General features: G+C 42.2%; 1 protein-coding gene across 5 annotated transcripts in view; it reads right to left on the bottom strand.

Annotated features, from left to right (window-relative positions):
* gcn1 (GCN1 activator of EIF2AK4) overlaps window positions 1-23478 on the bottom strand; it is an 86343-nt gene that overhangs the window by 2764 nt on the left and 60101 nt on the right. For all 5 annotated transcript variants that reach the window (XM_071481975.1, XM_071481977.1, XM_071481974.1 and 2 more), the window contains 50 exons: window positions 23277-23385; window positions 22975-23073; window positions 21803-21937; window positions 21531-21708; window positions 21353-21427; window positions 21066-21194; window positions 20932-20982; window positions 20730-20828; window positions 20392-20565; window positions 20144-20296; window positions 19945-20037; window positions 19757-19832; window positions 18797-18956; window positions 18377-18566; window positions 18088-18212; window positions 17673-17851; window positions 17471-17564; window positions 17263-17376; window positions 16973-17171; window positions 16733-16885; window positions 15724-15905; window positions 15058-15138; window positions 14627-14770; window positions 13874-13998; window positions 13499-13688; window positions 13304-13374; window positions 12676-12841; window positions 12365-12559; window positions 11929-12175; window positions 11645-11766; window positions 11399-11513; window positions 10863-11042; window positions 9901-10121; window positions 9717-9785; window positions 9022-9160; window positions 8725-8921; window positions 7450-7592; window positions 7235-7352; window positions 6857-7072; window positions 6555-6719; window positions 4615-4776; window positions 4435-4527; window positions 4201-4344; window positions 3834-4103; window positions 3537-3650; window positions 2705-2935; window positions 2391-2584; window positions 1441-1555; window positions 975-1071; window positions 462-610 (listed from right to left, as the gene is read on the bottom strand). In XM_071481975.1, coding sequence (XP_071338076.1) covers window positions 462-610; window positions 975-1071; window positions 1441-1555; window positions 2391-2584; window positions 2705-2935; window positions 3537-3650; window positions 3834-4103; window positions 4201-4344; window positions 4435-4527; window positions 4615-4776; window positions 6555-6719; window positions 6857-7072; window positions 7235-7352; window positions 7450-7592; window positions 8725-8921; window positions 9022-9160; window positions 9717-9785; window positions 9901-10121; window positions 10863-11042; window positions 11399-11513; window positions 11645-11766; window positions 11929-12175; window positions 12365-12559; window positions 12676-12841; window positions 13304-13374; window positions 13499-13688; window positions 13874-13998; window positions 14627-14770; window positions 15058-15138; window positions 15724-15905; window positions 16733-16885; window positions 16973-17171; window positions 17263-17376; window positions 17471-17564; window positions 17673-17851; window positions 18088-18212; window positions 18377-18566; window positions 18797-18956; window positions 19757-19832; window positions 19945-20037; window positions 20144-20296; window positions 20392-20565; window positions 20730-20828; window positions 20932-20982; window positions 21066-21194; window positions 21353-21427; window positions 21531-21708; window positions 21803-21937; window positions 22975-23073; window positions 23277-23385 — 7240 coding nt within the window. The remainder of the gene's footprint in view (window positions 1-461; window positions 611-974; window positions 1072-1440; window positions 1556-2390; window positions 2585-2704; window positions 2936-3536; window positions 3651-3833; window positions 4104-4200; window positions 4345-4434; window positions 4528-4614; window positions 4777-6554; window positions 6720-6856; window positions 7073-7234; window positions 7353-7449; window positions 7593-8724; window positions 8922-9021; window positions 9161-9716; window positions 9786-9900; window positions 10122-10862; window positions 11043-11398; window positions 11514-11644; window positions 11767-11928; window positions 12176-12364; window positions 12560-12675; window positions 12842-13303; window positions 13375-13498; window positions 13689-13873; window positions 13999-14626; window positions 14771-15057; window positions 15139-15723; window positions 15906-16732; window positions 16886-16972; window positions 17172-17262; window positions 17377-17470; window positions 17565-17672; window positions 17852-18087; window positions 18213-18376; window positions 18567-18796; window positions 18957-19756; window positions 19833-19944; window positions 20038-20143; window positions 20297-20391; window positions 20566-20729; window positions 20829-20931; window positions 20983-21065; window positions 21195-21352; window positions 21428-21530; window positions 21709-21802; window positions 21938-22974; window positions 23074-23276; window positions 23386-23478) is intronic.

Genomic DNA, 23478 nt, shown 5'->3' with positions numbered 1-23478 from the left:
GTAATACATCTTAAAGTCTTTGTAGTTTAGAAAGAAAAAAATACTGATGACTTTCATTATCTGTTGATGTACTGACTGAATAGTGTATTGATCTATAATCTGCAGCACTGGAGACTTGCCTATGCAGCAGAAGACTGATAACAAACTCATGTCTGTCACAGAAAGTATGAAGCTACAGCCAGGCGATGGTGAGCTTCGCATGGCATAAAGACTGGAAGTGGCAGGTTATGGGCTAGTATTCTCTTGGCCAGGAGCAGTGACCCAAGCCAATAAACTGTTAAAGCAAACAGCTTCTAATAAAACCGCAACTTATGAATAACCAAATTTCCCAAAAATATGAAACAACTTCTTTAAAGGAGACTTATATAGGATAGTCATTGCAGCCACATGCATCAGTTCATGAGAGATGTGAGAATTGTATTGTCAAAGAACAGAGGGCCAGACACAGACTTTCTCCTCACCCTGTCAGCAGTGGCGTTGGCCAAAATGGTTTCTGATACAGTATCAAAGTAATCCTTCCCACACAGCTTCTCAGGAGCAGATTTGACAGCTATGGCCAGGGCCAAGCTACGACCATGACGCACCATCCAGTCCACACCAGACATGTCCGCTACAGGCAAAAGTAAATAAAATAAATAGTTTAGTTCATGCTCCCACTGTTTTACTAACTGATACAGAATAGCACAAAATTAGGTAACAAGCACAGGCATACTGAAGCTATTTTGATATGATGAGTTCTACTGGACAAATATATTAGATGTTTAAAAAAAAAAGACATGAAAAATACAAATTTTGCTAGAACTAAAAACTACACTAAAGGTCACTATTATTCTGTCAGTCCATACACATAAACAACATTTAGGGCCACTGAGGACATTAAAATTGACAAACTAACACTATACACACATACAGTATGTTATTGGTTAATATTGAGAGAACTGGAGGTGATGATCATTCTGCATATAAATACAAACCTAAGATGTGCTGAAGTAACACACTCTTCAGCTCCTCCTCCGACAGGAAGGCACACAGCTCACCAACACAGCCTGCTGAAGCCATTCGAGTTGCATCCTACATGCACGCACGCGCGCACACACACACAAAAACACCAATCAGACGGCTAGACAGGCAAAGGTTCAGTGTCACTTATTTTCAAACTGACATGTAGGCTCAAAACCACCTTTTTAGAAAACCACATCCTCTATGCCTGACTTCCGTTTTTTCTCCTCTGATCAGACAGAAAACTACACCACTGAACAGCTCTTTGTGAAATTTCTTCCAAGTAATTAAACATTTAGACTTTTTTTCACTGGTAATTACTTTAAGTATTCAGTAGCAATTACAGGCCCTGAAGTAAAAAGAGGGCATGTTGCAACAGATTAAAAAAAAGTCTTCTCAGCTTTACTTGTTGCTGCAAGGCATCTGCTCCTCCTGTCATACCTCATCATGTCCCAGCATGCCTAGTAATGTGGTGGTGATGTTCTTGCGGATGGCTGGGTCCACCTTTGACCCGGCCCCCTGGATGACAAACCTTAAGGCTTGGAGCATTGTCTCCCTGTGACAGGGTAAAGAGCACAGCACAACCATAAGAGTTAACTGTATGTGTTAAGAATAGAGCCCCAAAGTAATAGAGTTTTGAGGCTGGTAATAATTTCAATATTTGAACATTAAAAAATATATTTTATATATTGGCAGGTATTTCTTTTTTAACATAAATACAAACAATTATGATCCTTTAGATTTGGTTGTTGAAGAATTGACTGAGTAGAACAGCTGAAATTTGTCAGTGCTCTCTGGTGGACAAATTATGTAATGAACACACTATTTTTAAAAACACCCAAACATGTATTTGTTGTTTCGGTACCGACATGTCTTATTACTTATCAGCTAATATAGTGATGATTAACTAATTTCAAATTATTCATGGGCTGTTTGATATGTTCTTCTTGTGATGTATTTGTCTCTGACAGGTTTTCCTGTTTTTGCTCGAGGCCTTTTTCACACACACCACCCACATTTCCACTTAACTTTGTGTCATATCTGTAACTCTTTCCCCCAGTGAGTGGACACATGGGCTGAGTTTATACACATCCTTCAGACCACTGGTTCCCAACCTGTTTACTTGTGACTCCTTAAACTGAAGCCATGTGCAAACGAATCTGAAGGATTTGTGGAGGTTTAAAGAGGGAAAGGCATGAGTGGAAATAATAGAATTAAGAGTCTCACTACTGCCATGTTCTAATGTATGATTTAGTTATATGAAATTACAATTCAATATTAAATCAATAACCACCCTCATTCCAAACAGGAATGTGATATGATATGATTAGTCTGTCTGGGTGTCTCTTCCAACTGAAATTTCCAGTATCTGTCTATGTAAGAGCACTCACCTGACTCCAGAGTCCTCAGCGTTGCGGATGGCAGACAGCTGCTCAGTGAAGAGTGGGTCCACCTTGGTGTGGATGGAAACCAGCTGGCCCAGGGCCTCGGCAGCCCTCAGCCTCACTGCACGGCTCGAGTCCTGCAGGGCCTTCAGGAAGGTGGTCTGCAGCTGAGGAAGGAAGGGCTTCAGGGCAATGCCCACCTGAAGAAGGTATACAGTTCAAAGGTTAGAGGCAAATGGTGACTTAAAACTCAGAAATGATACACACGTATGATTTTATTTAGCCCTTTTGTTGTCCCACAGGGAGATGCAGGAACAGACCTTTGCGAGCAACAGGGTGAGAGTCTCCAGCAGAGCGGTCTTCACTGTCCAGGCAAAGCGGTCTCCCAAGATACGAATAAGAGGTCCAGTGATGTTGACAACAGAGGGCCGCAGGGCCTCAGGAGACGTCAGTTTGATGACCCCTCCTAATGCTTTAGCTGCCTCTTCTTTCTGCTCAGGGCTACCAGTGAGGACACCTTCTCTGAGGACAGGCAGGATACAGGTCACACCCTGTGGACACAAAGAGGATGAAGAACATAACATATGATTATGAACAGGGCTGTAACAAACTATTATTCTCATTGATAATCTTATCTAAGTTATGTTTTGCAAATAACTGCTTAATTACTAAGTCTATTATATGTGAGTAAATTGTGAAAATGGTTTCCAAGAGCCCAATGTGACATATTTAGATTGCTTAAAGAGAGAAGAAGCAAATATTTGTTCATATTTGTGAAGTTTTGGGAATTTTTAAAGGACAAAAGCAATCCATCCATGATCAAACATCGTTACTGAGCAAGTGTTATTAACCTGATAGTCTGGCAAGTGTCTGGTATTGAAGTTCCAGAATTGAACAGACAGATGGAAAGGCTTCTATATGATTGGTTACTATTGTTTTGAACAAACTGTGACACATTTAAAGTGTTTTACAGTCACATATGTGACATATGGGACATAGGTCCACAGTAGTGTCAGTGCAAAGTTGTAGCCATTTGCCAACACAGGAGCTGAGGAAGATGAATAGGTGAGGTTAAAGGTAGAAATACAAGAATGAAGTCACCATGGTCTAATCAGCTACCAGTGTTTATTGTTTCTGGAGGAGCCTTCTTACCTTCTTGGGCAGACAGAAACCAGGCAGGTGCTGACCCTTCACATCTGCAGCTGCTGATCTAATGTCTCGATGCAGGTCATCAATTAGAGCCAGCTGGCTGCTCGCATCCAGTTTCTACAGAACAGTAAGTAACAACACTGTTCACATTCACCCTTATATCAAGAAATAATGTCCTGAACTTTTCTTTCGTTGCACCATATTGTGTAATTATAAATATAATAATATAAACTATGGTACCTCTGCATCAATGCAAAGTTAACTTTGTGCTCAGTTACTTTCATTTTCACTTCAACACACCTTGGTGATGGAGTTGATGGTGTCCCAGCTCTGAGACAGGACCTCTGGGTTGGAGTCATTGAGAAGGCGGATGAGGCCTGACAGCAAGGTGCGTGTGTGGGTACTGTAGTCCAGGCGTGTACGAGCAAAGTAGGCATTGAGGATGGTGACTGCGGCCTGTCTGAGGCCAGGGTCTGCACCCCGTGATGCCTCCAGCAGGTCCTCTATGATGATGCGTTGGCCCACTTCATCTTCCACTGAGAGGATCACTGTTTGGCAGCTGCACAACTCCTGAAACAAAGGTAATTCATGCAGATTATCGTTTGTAACAAAAGGCTGAAGCACAACAGGATAAGTAGATATTATAATTTGTGAGTGCCAGTGCTACCTGCGCTTCATCCTCTGTTCCCAACTTTCCTTTGAGGGAGGAGAGCAGAGCGGGCAGGATGACCCCTAGGTGGCGTGTCAGAGCATCCCCAGCCACAGCGGACAGGAAGGCCAGCACACGAGTGTTTACAGGAGGAGCAGTCAGCTGGATCAAGGAGGGAGGACATCCACTTCAGTCAGTCATACAGACGCAATAATGTGGACTAACAAAAGAAAACCTGACTGTAAATGTTACCTTTGGAACCAAGTAAGGCAGCACAGAGCGACTCTTCACCGCCATGACTTGCTTCAGACCATCCAGAGCAAACTCAGCTGTCTCCTCATCATCCTGTGAAAAGACACTCAGTGTGTTATTGGCCAGACTAAAAACTTTTTAATGCTATCTGGATTTTAGGCTGTGTCCTTGGTGCCTCACCAGCTGTTTCAGCAGGGTAGGCAGGATGTCATCCAGCGCCTGGTGACCGATGGTTGCGTGGAGCTGCTCAAAGGTTTTGGCTGCAGCCTCTCGAACCTCCTCCAGGGGGTCACAGAGAGCCTTCCTGACCGTGGGGACCAGTGACTCAGAGAAGACAAGCACCTGCAGTATAAACACCATCAGGGAAATATTAATTCATGCCTGTTGCTTTCTGTTTTTTTTCCACTTCTTTAAGAGTTTTTTTTTTTTTTTTTAACATTTTGCCTTTGTTGAACAGTGACACTAGAGACAGAGTCAGTTATTGTCAAGACAGGAGTATGACACACAACAGGCACCTGCCCAGAATTTGACCATGACAATACAGTTATATGACATATCTGAACCACTAAATCATCAAGGTTCACAGACTGCTATCTTCTGAAAAGCTATTAATATGCAAAAATTTAATATATTTGTTCTGAAATGTGCAACTTCAGACGCAGTACATTAATAGGAAGTGTTTGATTTTGAATCTACGAAAGCCACGTAGAAGTTTTAAGAAGAGAGATCAACAAGGCCGTGTTCAGACTGCCAGCCAAAATCCGATTTTTAGCCCATCCAGATTGGAACTGGATGGCTCTTTTGAAGTCTGAACAGTCACAAATCACATGAAATCTGATTTTTGGAAACCAGATCGAAACCACCTTCGGGAGGTAGTTTCAGATCGCATTTGGACAGATGCGTCTCAGTCTGAACAGCTCCAAACACTCAGATAAGTTTTGACTGTCCGTGACGTCACTCTACGCGACGCCAGACCCAGCTCTTCGGGTGGCACCACACTCGTCGCTGCACAGAAACTCCGGCAGTGAGTGCAGCACGAAGCATTGTTGTGTATAATCCTACCAGCCTCCTGCAGCGTTGCAAATGTCTAGTGCAAGGGTGCCCAATACGTCGATCGCGATCTACTGGTCGATCGCAAGAGGAGTGCAGGTAGATCGCACAGAACTCCCAATGAAGTTGAGGAAAAAATGTAGATCGCACCGCGATCGACGTATTGGGCACCCCTGGTCTAGTGCGTCTGAGATGTTCTGCACCTCTACTGGACAGTGATAAGGCCAATATACTGAGGTGACCTGCCTCCATCATGTTTGTTGTTGTTGTTGTCGCTGTCGCAATTATATGACGTCAGACGCTCCGTTACTACAGCAACCTGTCAGATCAGTCAATAATGTGGCACAGTCTGAACAGAGCCATATCCGATTTGGACACTTGCTAAAAACAGTGTGGACAGTCAGCAGGATTTGAGTAGGAATCTGATTTGAATCAGATTCGCCTGCAGTCTGAACGCGGCCCAAGTTAACCTTGTGCTTTGCCTCACTTTGGAGACAGTCAAATATACAGTACATGGCATTTTTTATTTAAAAAAAAAAACAAATTTTTTTGGGCTCAATACATCAATAATAAAAAGAAGCTATTTTAAAAATAGCTTTTACAGTGTGAACATACTGGTTTAACTCTGTATTTTACTTGATCTGCTTCTTTAAAAGACATCGTAAAACACATAAACATGAACTTTAACTACATCTGAGCAGGACTGTAGCTTTGAATAATGGGAGCAGCTCTTAGATCCTGTTTTTTAATAAATGAAATTACAGACCATGTTGAGATGGGGGTCACACGAGCTGCAATGCCCTGTTCATACTCAGGGGTCAGACCACATCCATGTTTAAACTGGACCTTCATTTTTACCATGTTGACACACAAAGACTCACAAGGCAAAAATAAAACCTGCCACATACTGTCGCAGCTGGCAGTCATTCTCATGGCATTTGTGGGTCTCTGTTGCTGTGGTCAACTATAATCTAATATGATCTTAACCTCATTCAGGCCCACTAGCTATGAGGCTACATGCTTGTATATTGGCAGAGAAATGTGTGTTTTACAGTGTCTGCATGACTCACCGCATCTTTGCTGGTGGACTTCATGATCTCACTGAGGCCGATGCAGACGCCCTGCCTCTCATCACTCTTGTCAGAGCGCAGCCCCTCCTCCAGGATGGGAATAATCTCAGGGAGAATCTTCTCTCCTAGCTTCCTCACCAAGTCACCCAGTGTCCGAGCAGCAATCTAAAACCACACGAACAAACGGCTTCGGTAAAAAAGCACAGTGTGGTACCTACACAGCGATAAGAAAATGCAAAACCTGAAAGTCACCAAGCAGAGAACATAAAAACAGTGGGTAATGAAGTGAAAAGGAGAAATACCGTTCTCTTGTCAGGGCAGGTGGAAGCCAGGAAACCCAGCAGGAGAGTGAAGAGAGTCGGGAGGATCTCCCGAAGAGTTCTGGGGGTGTTGGACACAACGATCTTCCACACGTGGAGGGAAGCCTGTCGAACCACCAGCTGGGTGTCTGAACGGCCCATATAGAGGCCAGAAAGGACACGGTTACGCCGCTCAGCGCCAAGAGCACCAATGATAGCCTGTGAGGGAGAGGGTCAAGGGTCAGCAATTGTTGACAAGTCCATGTTGAACACTTGAAACACAGACCAACAACAGGGCTTTGATAGCAGTTTAACAAAAAGACAACTTTTGCTTCTCTTTATTAACTGGATGAATCTGGAGAGGAAGAAATGTATTCATACTTTATTGGATGCAGCTGTTCCAAAGTTGTCATCCTCAGACGCGGTCTCTGTGGTCATCTTTCCTGTTACTCCAGAGATGTGGAACAGTAGATCTCCAAGCAGCTGCACAGAGCTGAACCTGCAAACCAACAACAGCGCGGAGCCACTGTAAGTCAATATATGAGAGACATTTATATGACCACTAAGATGTTACTGCGTTTTTAACACAACCTAACCTGATTCTCCACAGGTCATCAAACAGGCCCTGTTCCAGCTCAGGAAGCAGCAGCGCGATGGCGGTTTCAGCATACATGCTGATGATTCTCTGTCCAGCTCGCAGCGCCGTGTCTCTCACATACTCATTCTCATCAGCCAGAGCCTGGTGGTCAACACAGACAGGAGAGTAAGAGATACTGAGCTGCAGTGAAGTGTGATCCACAGCATGGGAGATGAGGGGGTGGGGGGTAGTGTTGCACAGGAGGAAACACCTGTTTTAAGGTCAGATACCTCACACTGTTAATGAGTGTTTACGGCTGTTTAATGAAGAGAATGTGAGATCAATGTGGTGATCAGTTTGATGTATTTACAGAAGAGGAATCTGATAGCTTTGTGCGGAAAATGCATCAAACTGTTCCAATTAAAAGGTTTGCTAAGTCTCTGTATCTGATCCAATGCGGCTGATAAATAACCTGCAAACCAAGTTTATCCTGTATTGACATAGAGACCAGTGGACAACTTTTTTTTTTTTTGGCCTTTTTAATGCCTTTATTGGATAGGTAAGTGAGAGAGTGACAGGAAAGTCAGGGAGAGAGAGGGGATAACATGCAGCAAAGGGCTGCGGGTCGGATTCGAACCCAGGGCCACTGCAGGTAGGACTAAGCCTTAATGGTATGCGCTCTACCAGGTGAGCCACCGAGGCACCAGGGACAACTTGTTTTTGTTTTATTTTGATGGTAGAAAGCAGGATTATCGTGTATGCTAGAAATGCTAATATCCAGAGGTGGATTCTGTGATGAAAGCAAATTCAGGAATCTCTTTTTTCACCGACAAGAGCTAAATCTTTGGAGTCTCAGTTATCATTCTCACGGCTACGGCTGCCATTTCTCAGCTAGCTCAGGTAGGTAGCCATCAAACTTCAATGTGTGGTTAAAAAAACAGCAAATGCAGGGACATGGGTCACGTACAAATTCACCTCTAAACTGTCATTTTACTAGTTCTCATCGAGTTGCTTCAGTTCTAAATAGTGAAAATACCCATGTATATGCTATTTCTAGCAATTAACACTTTGTGTCACTTTATACATTACATCACATAAATCCTTGATTGTTTGTAAAAGAGAAACCCATCTATAGCTTCTGTTCAGCATTTTCTTCCATAAAACAGAGATAACTGGAAGGAAAGTGATTTAAATTGCATGCAGATACTTCTGTTGCACAGTTAGTCAGGATTCTTGGCAAAATATGAAAAAGAAAAAATAAACACATTCTTGTCCACATCTGAGTAGCCTCTACCTTGAGGATGCAGGGGATGATGGGCCCAACGTAGGGAGTAAACTTGTCTCCGAAGGTGAGGGGCAGGTAGATGAACATCATGATGTAGCCATCTCTGACGTGGGAAGCGATGTCAATCTTGCTGGCTGTTTGCACCACATCTGGCATCAGCTTGTCCAGCTTCTCCACTCCCAGTCCAGCCATCACCTCAGCCAGACCTGAACACACCAACATACAAATCCTTCAGTCACTCAGTTGCAGAATGATATTAGGCACAAAATCTCCAACAACGCAAGAAGAGATTGGAGAAGAACTGACCTTGTGCAGCTCCAGAGCGATCTACAGAGCTCTGCTCAGAGGCCAACGTTTCCATGAGCCACGGCAGCAGGTCGTCAAAGCAGGACTCACCCATCCCCTTCACCATGGCACCCAAAGCCTTGGCTGAGACAGTACGTACCTGGAGAGGAGGAGAAGAAAAGCAGCTACAGCTTCAGCTTCATACAGCAGAGCACATACTGGGGTGCATTGTTGAAAGCAGGTGAAGTGAAAACTACTGAGTTTGTTAGAGTTCACTAACACTGAGTTGAGGGAAACTCAGCGTTTTCTGTTTCAGGAACAGAGATGACTTTAAGTCTGGGCCTGTTGCTGTGGTGTCAGACATGCTGTTTCATTTCCTCATTCATACAGTTGATATCAAAGCATGAATTTGCAGTTTACAGAGAAGATAATCAAAATCCCAGTTGCATATTAGTTTGTTACCCAAGGCCTTTTTTTTACTAAGGTTAATATTTTCATGATCAATGAAATAAAATCACACTAAATTTTGACTTTTTTAACTGCCAATCACTAAAATCCTTAGTCAATCACTGGGTCAGACGAAAGGTGACAATCATAGGTCTACAAAGAAACTCATGTCTTAACTGTTTGAGTTCATCTTCTGCTGCCACCATCACTTTGACCCCATCAGGTTACAGCTGAATTGATACAGTCTACAGAAATGTCACGAAACCCACCTCAGGTACTGGGTCCAACAGAGAGGCCTTCAGTCCAGGAATAACACTGGGCAGGTACGGTGATAGATCCTGTAGACAATGATGCACATCACACCATGAGCAAAATAGTTTTCAGAATACACTGGTTTGAAGGGTTGGTAGGATTTTAATTTTGTTTTTAGTTTATTGTAATATTGCTATGTACCTTCTGGTCAGTGAGGGAGTACATGTTGCCAATGATCTGAGCAGCCATCTTGCGAGTGTCAGTGGAGCGATCCTGGAAGGCTCTCTGGACAATGGGCATGATGAGGGCAAGTGAGGCAGCGTCGATGAAGTGCACAAACTTGGTGTCCAGCAGTGTCTGCAGGCACGTCTGTGTCCTCCTGGACGGATCAGTGAGAGCGTCCAGTAGGATGGGGGTGATGGCTGAGAGAGCAACAATGACGTCACTGTTAAAATACTTGTGCACTAAACATCAGTGGTAAACAAAAAAATAAGATCCTAAAATGTATTCTTTGATTGCAAGTTTTGTGCTGTATTTTTTCATAACTGTAATTTCAATTCATTCATACCTTGCATTGTGTAATCTATTTACTGACAGCATTTCCAAGGGGCTAACCAAATTATTTTTACAGAAATTTTTCTGATTAGTAATATCACAATACATCAATGTAGAGTTAATGTACACAGCAGTTGAAATAATTCTGATTATAACCCTAATCATGTTGTGTTATTCTAAAATGATTCCCTCATTAGGTGAGTCAACACCTATTTGATACTTTTCTCATTAAAAATGTAGCAGTACTCGCTTCAAAGAAGTTGCACACTTTACCATCTTCCATTACACCATACAGATGCTCATTTAAGTTTGTTTTGTGTACTTTGTCATTAAGCCAGACAGAAAAACAAACGTTTCTCCAGCTGGATATACTAGTGCTTAACTGTGACTGGATGATGAAATTAAGTGATGAGGTCTATTATATTAATTTTGTTCAACTAACCGTATAAACTTCCCCCAGTGGATTAATAATCAAGTTTATCTTATCTTAATAATGAAAAATACATGTTGTATGTTTTTAAAAGCCTGTTGGGTCCGTAATTTATGACAGTTTACGAGACACAAGTCATCTGTGTTGGCAGCTTTGACCCGTGCCATTAAGTCCTTACCCAGGATTTCGGGGTTACGGATGACAGAACCGATCTGTCGGAGTGCCTGCTGTCCGGCCTTCTGCACCTTCACATGGGAGTCAGTTAGCACCTCGGTCAGCTTGGGCACAATGCTGGGGAGGCAGGACGACAACTGCTTTGGTGCACAGTAAGCCATTGCACCCAGCAACTCCACTGAGCCTGGAGGAAAGAAGAGGGTAATTCACAAGAGGCTACTGTATGACTAAAAAAAGTTTGATTGTGACTGCCACTGTATCAGTATATAAATGAAAAAAATTTGCTCAGTTCTGCACAACTGTTATCATAACAGCTATGAACTAGACATTTGAAAATGATTCTTCAGTCTCAATGTGTGACAAGTTAGTGTAAATACAGTTGGCAAATGTACAGTATGTATACTGGGACACAATTTTCCTCAACTTTCTAAGAAATACCCAGATATGCCAAAAGACCTGAAGACGATCAAATGATTTTGCATCTTAATCATTAATACATTCCAGACCTGTCGAGGAACTCTGTGTGTAGGGGCTCCTCACCTGCTTTAGTTCTCCAGGACTCCTCTTCCAGGGCCACCAGCAAGGAGGGCAGAACTAGCTTCACCCCGTGGGCACTCAGGTTCCTCATGACAGCCTTGGCACAGTCATCTGCAGCCTGGGGGAGGTGAAGCACATGGAGGGGGTAAAAACTTTGGTCAGGGAACACCATATTAGGTTTATTTGAGCAGAAAGTGAGATATTAATTCAGAAGAGACAGTGGACTCAGGATTTGATCTGGCTGCTCACCTCTCTGACATACTGGTTTCCATCTCCAAAGCAGAGCAGCAGGTGTGGCAGCACATGGACCACGTATGGCTCAAACAGCTTCCCCAACATGTTACAAAGCATCTCAAAGGCAAACAGCGCTCCTGCAAGACACAAACAGCTGATCAGCATTTTCTTATCTTAGGCCCAAAAACTATTTCATTGCTGACGTTCTGAAAGTCAGTATGATGGCCGCTGAATTTGTGTCTGCAGGTGTAAATCAATCCAAAGCCAAACAGTGCAGTGGGTGGATAATCATCACTGACCTTCCCTCCGTCTGAAGTTTTTCTTGTCCTGGATGGCGTCGGTCAGTGTAGTCATGATGTCCTGCTGTTTGAGTGCCAGGATCCCCAGACCTTTGACCAGGCCAGCCAGTCCGTACGCTGCTCCTTTTCTCTCTGCATACTTGTCACTCTCCAGCAGCAGCTGCAGCAGGTTTCTAACAATCCCTGCAGCATCCTCCTTGATGGCAGGAACTAAAGGTGGTAAACAGCTGGCCACAGACTCCTGGACCTGAGGAGGGATGACAAACCACATGAGATAATTTAATGACTTTTTCAGTTGGCAGTATAATGTGAGTGGCAGCAAAGTCAGATGCGTAAAAAAAGGGCTCTAATAAACTATAATAAATCAAATTTTGGATGCTGAATTCTGAACAATAGAGGATGAGTTATTAGTTTGGAACCAGGTTGATTTGCTTACCTGCTGTGAAGGCGTGGAGAGTGCAGTGATGAGCTTGGCCACGATAGGTTTGACCTTGGGGTCATTTTTGTCCAGATGTTTGGCCAAGGAGCCCATGAGAATAACCACACTCTGACGGACAGAGTCATAGCTGGCGTCCTGGGGGGCGTTCTTCAGAAACTCCTCAAACACTGGCAGCAAGGAGCTCACATTATCCTGTTACAAAAAGCAAGGACATTCACTACAGTGCAAGACAAAAATGGCCATATCAAAGTGCAAGTTTAAAACATATCTGTGTGTTTAAAATGCAGCTGGAAAAGAGTGAGCCGTACCTTTCCGTGTGTGTTGAGAGCTGAGAGGGCTGCGTCCAGCATGCAGCGGCGCACCTCAGTGTGGCGGTCGTTCAGAGCATCAGGAACAAAGAAGAGGAAGAGAGGGGTGACCTGAGATTCATCCAGGTACTGGGACAGCTTGTTCAAAGCCAGAGCGATGCCGCACCTGACAAAGAAGTGTGTGACAAAAGAGCTTAGTGCACAAGAAGGAAAATCTACAATTTTATGGCTTCCAGTACATTCAGTTATAATAGGATTAGCTCTTGCGACAATATCCGGTATATAACTGCTAAAACAAGACATTAATAAGCAAACTGCCCGGACTAAGGGCTCATGTTTAATCTGTCATAAAATTAAACAGATAAACGTAGTGTGCTGGCTCTCTGACAAGTACGTTCCAGCCTTTTTCTGTCACCACAAGTAATATTTTTTGGCGTCCTATCTCCGTATTGTAACCAATTCAAATGTTTCTGCCTTTTCTTACAGGAGGCCATCGTATATGTTAAGGCGTATAAAGGTTAATTGTGCATTCATGAACTTAGGTCCCCGAGACAAACTGATTTTTATTTCAGAAACGCTAAAATCCTTTAAAAAACTTTTATCTTTCCAAACAAACATTTAGATTTACCTGGCCTCCCACTGGTCAGGTGGAGCTTCAGAGATGACTCTACCCAGAGCATCCAGCACAGGAGGTGGTCTCTATAAAAACGAAAAATACAAAAATATCATACTTTGGTTTTTAAGGTCAAATTCATCTATTAGTAGCAGCCAGAGCTACAGTATAAGAGTAATAATGTGATCAGGCCATGACTCAGGGTCTCACATAGAGTTTCTGGTGGTAGAGCTCAGTCAGCTGGCTGAGCACTGTGGGAGACTGGTCTCTGTACTCAGACACGGCACTTGACAGAGCTTCGGCTGCGGCAGAACGGACAGCTTCCTCGTGGTGAGTGACATCTCCAATCAGCAGGGAGCAGAGCTCAGGCACCAACTCCAGATCCAGAGACTCCCAGAGTCTACGGAGGAAAGACAGACCCAGAAATGAGTTCAACTGTTTCCATTCTCCTTCACAGTGCAGAAATCCAAATTTGCAGCATATAACATTTTTAAATGACATTTATAGAACAGCATGGTTAATTTTCTGTATAAAATGAACACTCAACAAGAGGAAGAAAGGAACAAGAAATCCCATAATACATACTTTTCAGCCAAGGCTCGTCCCTCCTCCTCAACATCAAACCTGGCAACCCAAAGTCTGCGCAGCAAGCTCAGTCCACTGGCCTCCGTGCTGTCTGTGGGCAGTGCAAATTCCATCTCCAACAATCCCTGAGCACAAACAGACTGGGTGTTAATATTCACAGAGAGTGGGTCATGAACATGTACATGGGCTACATCATTTTTTATAGGGTTACCACCTAATATGTTCAAAAGGAGTGCTCCCATTAGGGTCTAAAAACAGCTTTCTTTCTTAGTTTATTAAAATTTGTTTAATGTGTAGAAAAAAAACAGCTGAGAATGTGGTAACTTCCCTTGTCTGTTCTATTTAATGGGAAAGGCCACCTGAAACAAATATAACTATTATACTAACTATTATAACCTTGTAATTATATGCCTCTGCCATCCAGTCAAGTTGCTGTTTACACCCATGTCTGTCCAGACTCATATAATTTATGGACTTGAAAGAAATTGAAGGTATTAAGCATATTTTGCTGTAACTAGGCCATGAATTCTCAAGTTATGGCCAAAAGTTATGGTACAGTGACATTGACCTCTGACCACCAAAATCTAAATCTGAGTCCAAGTGAAGGTTTTTTGAAGAACAATTTGAAGAAATTCCCTCAACATGTTCAGAATAGGGTGGAAGACAGCTGGACAGACAACCCCAAAATATAATGTCTCCAGCCACGGCTGACACCAGTATGGAGGCATAAAAATGAACTGATCAAAAGCTCACCCTGAGGGCAGCATCCCGGACAGAGAAACAAGGTGACAGCAGGGCGTTGAGTAGGACATCTATCTCTGGCTGCTCTGCTACAGTGCAGCCCTCTTCTCCTCCAGCACTGGCGCACAGAGCTGTCAGGCACTGAGACGCCAACACCTGAAACACAGCATGTGAAAAGTCTCACATTTCAGGGATCGAGTGGCAATTTTGTCATCCATGTGGCTACTTTAGGTTTTTTCAGCAGGAACTGAAACAGAAAAAGCTAATACAGCAAATGAGACATACAGAAAATACAAACAATAGATGAAAAACTTATAATGAAGAAATATAGCCAGTATGGAATCTGGAAAATAAAACAGGCCAACAACAATGATTAGTAAATGTTTGAATTGGAAATTAATTTAATATTAACTGTAATATGAAATGTAAAATCACTTGTTTACCTGAAGTCTTGGGGTGGCTGTGGAAATAATTCTGGTCAGAAGCAGCAGCATGTTGACACGTGGAAGCAGCTCAGGGCCATTCTGAGACAAGAAAACATTTGGTTAGTATATATATCCATTAAAATACAAAATGAATGGTAACACTTTCACATAAAGCTTTCTCAATTTGCAGTTTATTTTTATAGACCAATGGATTTTATTTTTTTTTATCATTTTAAAAGTTCCTCACCAGATAAAACTAAACTATGCAACAAAAAAAACTCTGGGGCTGTAAACACATCCACGCTTACTTCCTGACTGAAAAATCTGAATCAGGTCTTATGTCCTGTCCACCATCGCTGCTTCCTCCTATCAATATGTCATCAATATTAGCGGAAACATCAGAGAGACATTGGTTCACTGCAGTTCCAAGGTGGAAATGCGCAGCCATAATTTTGATTGCTTATTTAATCATGATATGTCTTGTCTTATATAAAAAACATAATATGGACATGTTAAAACAAACACAAGATTGCTATGGGGTGAGTAAATAAATGCTGGAACAAACTGATTTCATGAAAACCATTTCTCTTTTGTTACTCAGTCATTTCTGGTTGTCTGCACTAATGTTTTTTTTTCTTTTTCACATAAATAATGTATTTCATAGACAGAGATGTTTGTCTTTACCTCATCTATAACAATGTCATCCATGTCTGTGCCGGCCCGAAGCTGGGAGTGTTCATTGATGACTTGCAATGCTCTGGTCATCATGTTCTCTGCCTCCTCAGTGCTGCCTGAAGACTCCCTGAGCATGGCGTTGAGGAGAGGGAAGCAGAAGGAGAAAGCTGGTGCAGACAGTGGAGCCACTTCTAAGGAAAAAGACAAGACAAAGAAACAGAGCAGTCAGTATGCCAGCACTGAATCAAATAAGATTAAAAACCCATATCCAAACAAATTCTTTAGATAGGAGTTTTTTATGTATCTTCTGCACTAAAATGTAAACTTTGTAATATTATCTCTTATTTTAATCTTACATTCCTGACACAGAGTGGATTAAAATATTGCCTTGATATTTTCTGGAACACTTGACAATTAGCTTCACATTTGCTTAATAGTAAGTGATTCTACACAGATAGATAAATGATTTGTTTTTCTCTTTTTTCTATTTTCATTTGTATTCTATGGATATTGTTTGTCTCATTCTAAGGATGTTTTCATCAATTATTAATGTGGCAATTGTCACAGGTGTTTGAAATGTGGCTATTTTTTTAGATTGGTTGTTATGTTGCTTTCATGTAAAGATGTGCTGTGTGTGGTAATTTGATGTGTGATGAAGGTCCATGACCAGAATGTGTATCTAATGAACTCAGTGCTGTCATTTTGCCGTGCAAATTACATAACACACAGTTGAATTCTACATTCTTTAAAGTTGAAAAAAAAAAAACATTTAAGTGAGATCTCCAGCAGAGACTGAGTTCCTGTAGTGTGCTCATTGTTAAGTCAACTATGTCAAAGTCTGAACATGTTCATAGAATGTAAAATGCATCATTATTGGTAAGAAATAATTACCAATAATAATAATGGTAAGAAATAATTGTGAATGAAATAAGTGATGATTGATGATTGTATGTCTATATGTTGAAAAGATGTGGTTGCTGCTGAGGTTTGAGTTTTACGTGTCTGTGACTGTGCTCACCACCAGTCTTGCTCTCTCTCTGTGGGACAGTGTGGTTGTGCAGCAGCATGACAGTACGGTGTGCTGCAGTGTCCAGGTCCTCCTGTCCCCAGGCCTCGTCCAGATCACACTCCGGCTTCAGCAGCCGTAAAGTCACATGACCCACAAGGAAAGCTGGGGGGAAAAAGACAGAATGATATTGACTTGAGATACTGAGACAAAGCTGTGGTTATCAATACAATACCAAGAGAGGCTATGTACCGAGAGAGTAAAGCTGCTCGGGCATAAGGCACACTCCGATGTCCAAGAAGACCTGCTGGATGCGTGGAGCAGCCAGAGGGGAGTGTAGCAGGGGCAGCAGGACCTGGAGGACAGCGGGGAGCTCTCTGGTGATCTGAGCTGGTCTCTCTATCAAAGCAGCTTCCAGCAGACCCAACATACTCTGCAACTCCACATCCAGCTGGTGACAACAAGGTAAACCACAGGTCAAAAAGAAGTCAGGCAGGCGTTACAGAAATTGTTTAGTCTTTACTTTGGACTTGGTTTCATACCCCTTGAAGTCTCTTGCGAATAGAGGCCTCCTTATCGAGTTGGATTTGCATCATTTCCTTCTGTTTGCTGGTGAGCTGCACCTCTTCTTTGATGCCTTTTTTCTTCTTTAGCTCCTGTAAAATAAAATTAAAAAATCAACTATTTAACAACTACTTATCAACGACTTAAAAACCACCAAAGAGCACTGTTGGGGTAAGTGCACTTTACCTCCTGTAACTCCAGTTCAATGATCTGTTCCTTGTAGGAGTAGGCCTTGTTTTCTCTCTTCATGTTGACTTTCTTAGTGCTTTCCTTCTGGGCACTGCAGCAAGTGAAGAGGTGGAGGACAGGAGTGAATAAATGCCAGATACACAACAAAAAAGTTTGCTGTTTAGGTCAGTCAACTGGTACAGGAGAGACTGTGTGTTACCTCTGGATGATGCTGTTGTCATACAGTTCTCCCTCAGGTGTCAGCATGATGGCATACTCTTCCCTCGTGACCTGAAGTAGAGCAGGTTGAGAAAGCCCCTCTGTGACATGACTGATTACCCGTGGTAGCAGCTTGTTGGGGGAGAGGCCAGAGAGGGCACCGACAGCATTTTTCACAGCCTGAGGAGAAAAACGTGACCATAAATCATATCGGTATCATGTAAAATACATCAGCAAAAGTCAATAATTAATGTCTTGCAAGATTCTTCTGCATATTTTTTACATCCTGTATGCAGAAGGTAAAAAAAACTTTAACTGTACATCCTACAATCACCCTCGTGTCTTCACAGGAATCAGTTAATACACCTTAGTGCTCACGGAAATGTGGTATAAAGAAGTTTGTGTTATTGTCAGACCTGGTTGCTGGCATTGACCTTCAGGAGATGTGGCAGAATTGCTTCCACATTCTTTTCTATAAATTCTTCAGCTTTTATGTTCATTGAGGAGAGCAAGACAGGCCAGAGGCCACGACGAGCTTCAACTGGAAGAGATATACATGGAGTGGATTAGATGCCAAGTATGAGACAGAGAACAAGTATCTATTAACCCAGTGTCATTAAATCACAAAAACCTGTCATCAAGATGAATGGAGTTAATGTGACTGTGGTAAAAAACAGTAGGCAGCAGTGCAACAAATTTTCCTACCTATGGATGGATGATGAGTGACTATGAGGATCTCCATGGCCAAGTTCTCCGCTTCAGTGGGGTCGCCCCATTGGCTGGCAGATGAGCAAACAACACACAGCGCATCTAGCAGGACACGAGGGGGAACGTAGCTGCGACCCAGCTCAGTCAGCTCTCCTGACTCTGACACCAGGATGTCCTGGGGTAAAACCTGACAATTTACAACACACAGTTAGTCACAGTCGGGTGAAGGAAAAAAAACATATTCTTTCATTTTCAAACTGGAGTGGTTGTATACATTCAGATTTTACAGATAAGATAAAACTTAGCAGCTGAGCCTAGAAGCTGGACATGTACTATTGTAAAATTTGATATTTTATTTTAGTAGATGTACAGTAACTATACTTTTTTATGGTCTAAGTTTGAATAATCAGTCAGTACTTTGTGTTTGTTGATGACCACGCAGAGTTCTCTCAGAAGGCCATGGGCAAGACTAGATCCACCCAGAGAGGAGAGCAGCTTCCTGACTGTCTGTTGTGCCCTCTTCCTTACACGCCAGCTCCGAGAAAGCAAAACCGCAACTGTGGCGTGATGATACATCCTGCAGAGCACAGTGACACACAGGAAAAAATAAGTACTGATTAAAGCACAAGAGGATTGTGGGAAATTCGACAAATGTGTTATAGAAGTGTATTCTGCATTTTTTCTGTACAAAAAATACATTAGATCTCTTTTTGGACAGAACCTGTGATAAACCGAAATTTTTAAAGCACATTTACATACACTTCAATAAAGGAATATGTTTAGTTAATAAAGTTAGTGTGGTAACTCTGCATTTCAATCCCCTCTGTTATTATTTCTTAGGAGTATATTATTGTTTATAACACATTACAATAAAGTTATAATGCATTTTTAAGTGTTCATTAACGAATGGTACTTTCAACAAGGAAAACAAGGAGGTTATGTTTTCACCGGTGTTCATTACGCAAAAAAGTCCCGAATTTGCGCTGAATTTGGTGGAGGGATTGGGCATAGGCCAGTGAAGAACTCATTAAATTTTGTGGCAGATCTGGATCATTTACTGTGAATTTGAATTTTTTTCTCTGAAGTCTGGTGTATGTTGCTTGACACTGGCCTTTGCAGATGATCGGAAAGGGTATTATATTATGATATTAAGTGAGCTTAGCAAAATCAGAATAAACTACAACAAAAGTGGTAGAAAGTTCTGAAGAGGAATTGACAATGGTACTGCTGATACTTGACTTGGCCCTGATCTCCCACTGGTGGATACACGTTTTCAATCCTCTGGGTACACACAAAGTGTGCCGACAAATATGGAGGAAGTTCTCTAAAACATTTTCAGGGCAAAAGTTGTTTACAGGTTCATATGAGGACACTCACTGTGATTTACTGGTATTAAGTCTGTGGGCATGGTCCAGAAAGAGCCTTTCACAGAGGAGCAGCTCTGTGAGCAGAGCTAGATAAAGTGCAACAGACAGAAACAAACCATTATTTTATGTCTTAACAGAATATTTCAAAACAATCATGAGCTCCTGCAATAATAATAGTAAAAGAAAAAATTTCCTTACTTTCCTCACTGGCCTGGGAGAGGAACTTCTCTGTGGTGAATAGTGGCTTCTTTTCATCTAAGATCACGTTCCAGAAGCTGGTGAATTTAGCTTCTGCAGAGACAAAAAGATCCTTATCATTTCCCATCTGTGTGTGGTAAAAGTTCTCCAACAGTCTGGGTAAATAAGAAAAAAGTTATTGGTGAAATGAGAGCCTCACCTGTCTGTGTCTCAAGCAGAGCCAGTCGACTCAAAAGAACAGAAGCAGCCACGCCCTCTGCAAGCAGAGCATGCTGGGAGTTTTGTGCCACAGCCTTCTCCACCGTTTGGAGAAGCAAAGGCATGAGGTCTGAGGCCTGGGCCAGAGTGTCACCTAAACACCAGGGAAGAAAGAGGTGATAAGTGGTTTGACTTCAGTAATAGATCTAGACATTTGACCTGTAGTGTAATGTCCCTTGCGTGTCTGACCTTTAAAGGCCCCCAGCATGGCCTGAAGGTAGGCATGTCGAACCAGAGAGGTGGAGGTCTTGAGGGTAAAAGCTTTCTTCAACCAATCCAAGAGAGCTTTAGGAACTTCAACTGTGAGGCGACTACTCCACTGGGAGAGCACAGACACTGCATGCACCAAGGTGCCTTCATGAACTAAACAAAACAAAGAAGACTTAGCACTAGACTGAAACATCACACTGTGACCTTGCTAAGAATTTCCAGGCACAATGCATAAACTTGCATTACAGGCTCTTATTGTCTTATCACCCTAGAGACAGTAAATCTGAACAGGATTCTGGCAGGCTGAGCAGCAATACCTTCTTGCTGTAAATAAGGGATGAACATCACAGTCACTGCTGAGCTGAGAGTCTGGCTGGAGGTTCCTGACACGGCATGATGGCTGCAGCTGGCAATCCCTACAACAAGGTGACAATTCTCAGGTTGAAAAAAATGTCTGTTTGCATTTGTATCTTATGGGTGGAAATATGGTTTTAATGAAGTGTCTGCATGGCCCCTTACCTGACAATACACTCATCTTTTGGGCAACAACTGTGAGCTTTCCTTCAGACCCTGCAAATACAGAATTATGCTTCACATGAGCAAAAACAAACATGGTTAAGACAATATTTAATTCTAAGAGGAAATAAATTCACCTCCGAGGATCTTGAAGAGGTGTGTGACAATGTCCTGCACAGCGGTGGGGTCACTGCACTGCTGAGCCAGGTTCTGCATGGCCTGGACTGCCTCCTCCATCAGCTGGGCATTATTGGCTTTCAGCTGGCCTGAAACACAGACCATACAATAATTACGTACTGAAAATTATGCTACATTTCCTTATGGTAGCTTATGGTACCTTATGATAGCTATGTGCATGAAGATACATTTTTAAAATGACGTTCCACAAATGAAAATACAAAACTAGCATGCATTAAGGCCTTACTTGCTATGGCCTTTCCGATATCCATGGCATACTGACTGAGGTCGAGAGTCACAGCAGATAGCAGGTAGGAAATGGCTGGAAGGAGACCAGACAATGTTTTAATCCACCGTATGAGGGCTGCCCCAGTATTAAGCAGGGAAGTATTAAACTTAATCATCAAAAACTAGAGGAGCCTCACTCTGCATGGCGTTTTCTGGACTACGGAGCATTGTCTTCTGCATGGTAGGGAGGAGCAGCTCCTTGAACTCAGAGTGGGACACATGACGCAGTAAGGAGGCACTTTTGTCCAAAATGTGCTGCTGTGGTTTTGTCTTGCTCATGAGGACTGATTTTATGTAGAGGTCCAACATGGCACTCTGAAAAACAAACACATTTAAATGTCTCTGCTATTTAAGGAGCACATTGTTTAAGATGTGAGGTTACAATTCAGAAGTGTTTAAAAAAACTCACCTTATGCTTCTCTATTGTAGCTTTGTCTTTCTGAGCAGTACAGAAGTCTAAACATACTCCCAGCATGGCCAGAGTTGTAGGGCTCTGATCCAGACTCAACAGTGTGCTGATGTACTGGTCAACCAGTCCAGGGTGCTGTTAAAGACAACAAATGTCCAGTCACAGATTAGGATCCATGACTGTTGTTCTGTGCAGGTCAAACTGAGGTTATATTTATAATCCAATATCATTTGATTTTACAGGTCTACAGCGGTAGTGGTCTCTGTTCCTGCCCAGGTTTTTAAGACAATAGTCTAAAAACCTGTTCAGACAGGATTCATATTCTAGGAGATGGGTAATAAAACATTTCCCCTCCTCTCTTGTAAAAAAAAAAGTAATCTTTCCAAATGTTATTTTACCTATAAATTACAGGACATAGTTCTGTCATCGTTAAAGATGTGAAAATGATGTGACCTTCAACTGGCTTAGCATTATTTCATTAGTAGTATTTACCAGTAATCATTTAGCTGTAATTTATTTTTTAACAGAGACAGGTTTAGTCTACTTCAAGGTCTCTTTCTGGATGCGGATTAGGCTACTTTCACTGTGAGGAAAGAACTCTTGAATCTATCTGCAACAGAGATAAATACATGTAGTTCACTACATACAAAATCATTTCAGATACACAAAAGGTAAACCAGCAAAGACAGAATCCCTTGCAACATTACATTACAACAGCACTTTTGATGAGCTAGTAGAGTCTTGAGCTTATAAAGTTCATCTTTACTCCTTCATTGTATGAGTTGACTACTGTCACTGACGTTTTCAAAATCCTTTTCTACTTCTTTAGTTGTCACACTGTGCACAAAGCTGATGAAACTTAGTCTTACTCAAGGCAATAATATGAATTAAACTCAGCAACACTTGTTCAGAAGGGAATTAAATTACAAAAAAAACTGCAGATCACTGAGACTTCAGATGGGGAGAGAATCCCTGACCAGTGCAGGTAATTTAGTCAAGATCCTTCCTTGCTGGGCTCTAGGCTTCTGTATCACCCCCACATCTCTGATTTGTTTAGTGATTCAAATAAAGTGAATGACTGAAGTTAAAAATTGGCAATTCAGTCTGATTTTCAAACTTGATCCTTCCCTCCAACAACTATGTCTTTCACTGCCAGTGTGTACTACACTTACTTCCTCCCAGAGGTGACTGAGATTCTTGAGACTTGATTTCTGAGCAATGGTCTTGGCTCCACCCACCACCTCTGCCACAAGAAGGCTCTGAACCTCCACCTAAAAGAGAAGGGAACAGGCCACAACGTGACACCAACATCCAAGGTAAACACTGACCCTGGTCAGATGTGGGCAAATTGTGACTGGCAGTTACATTATACATTTCAACGAGAACCATATGACTGTATGTGAGGAATATTTTTCACAGACAATAATAATATCAGTATTTATACTCTGTTTAAAAGTCAGAAACTGTCACTGACCATTTTCTTCCAGATGGGTCCTTCTCTTTTCTCTTGGGTAGTAAACACAGTGGGGACTAAAAGGAAGGTCCAAGACAAGCCGATGAAGGCAGCAGAGCCTGTGCTTTTACTAAAATATAATAAGGAAAGCACAAGAAAAAAAGAAAAGAAAGAACAAGAAAAAAATGGTTAAAATGGAAACAATGACAGATTCCTAGAAACA

Source organism: Trachinotus anak, unplaced genomic scaffold, assembly GCF_046630095.1.
Source record: "Trachinotus anak isolate AG129_WGS33_773 ecotype Australia unplaced genomic scaffold, CSIRO_AGI_Tana_v1 ptg000008l, whole genome shotgun sequence".
NCBI lineage: Eukaryota > Metazoa > Chordata > Actinopteri > Carangiformes > Carangidae > Trachinotus > Trachinotus anak.
The sequence above is the reverse complement of the archived record's forward strand: the minus strand, read 5'-3'. Positions and strand labels throughout refer to the sequence as shown.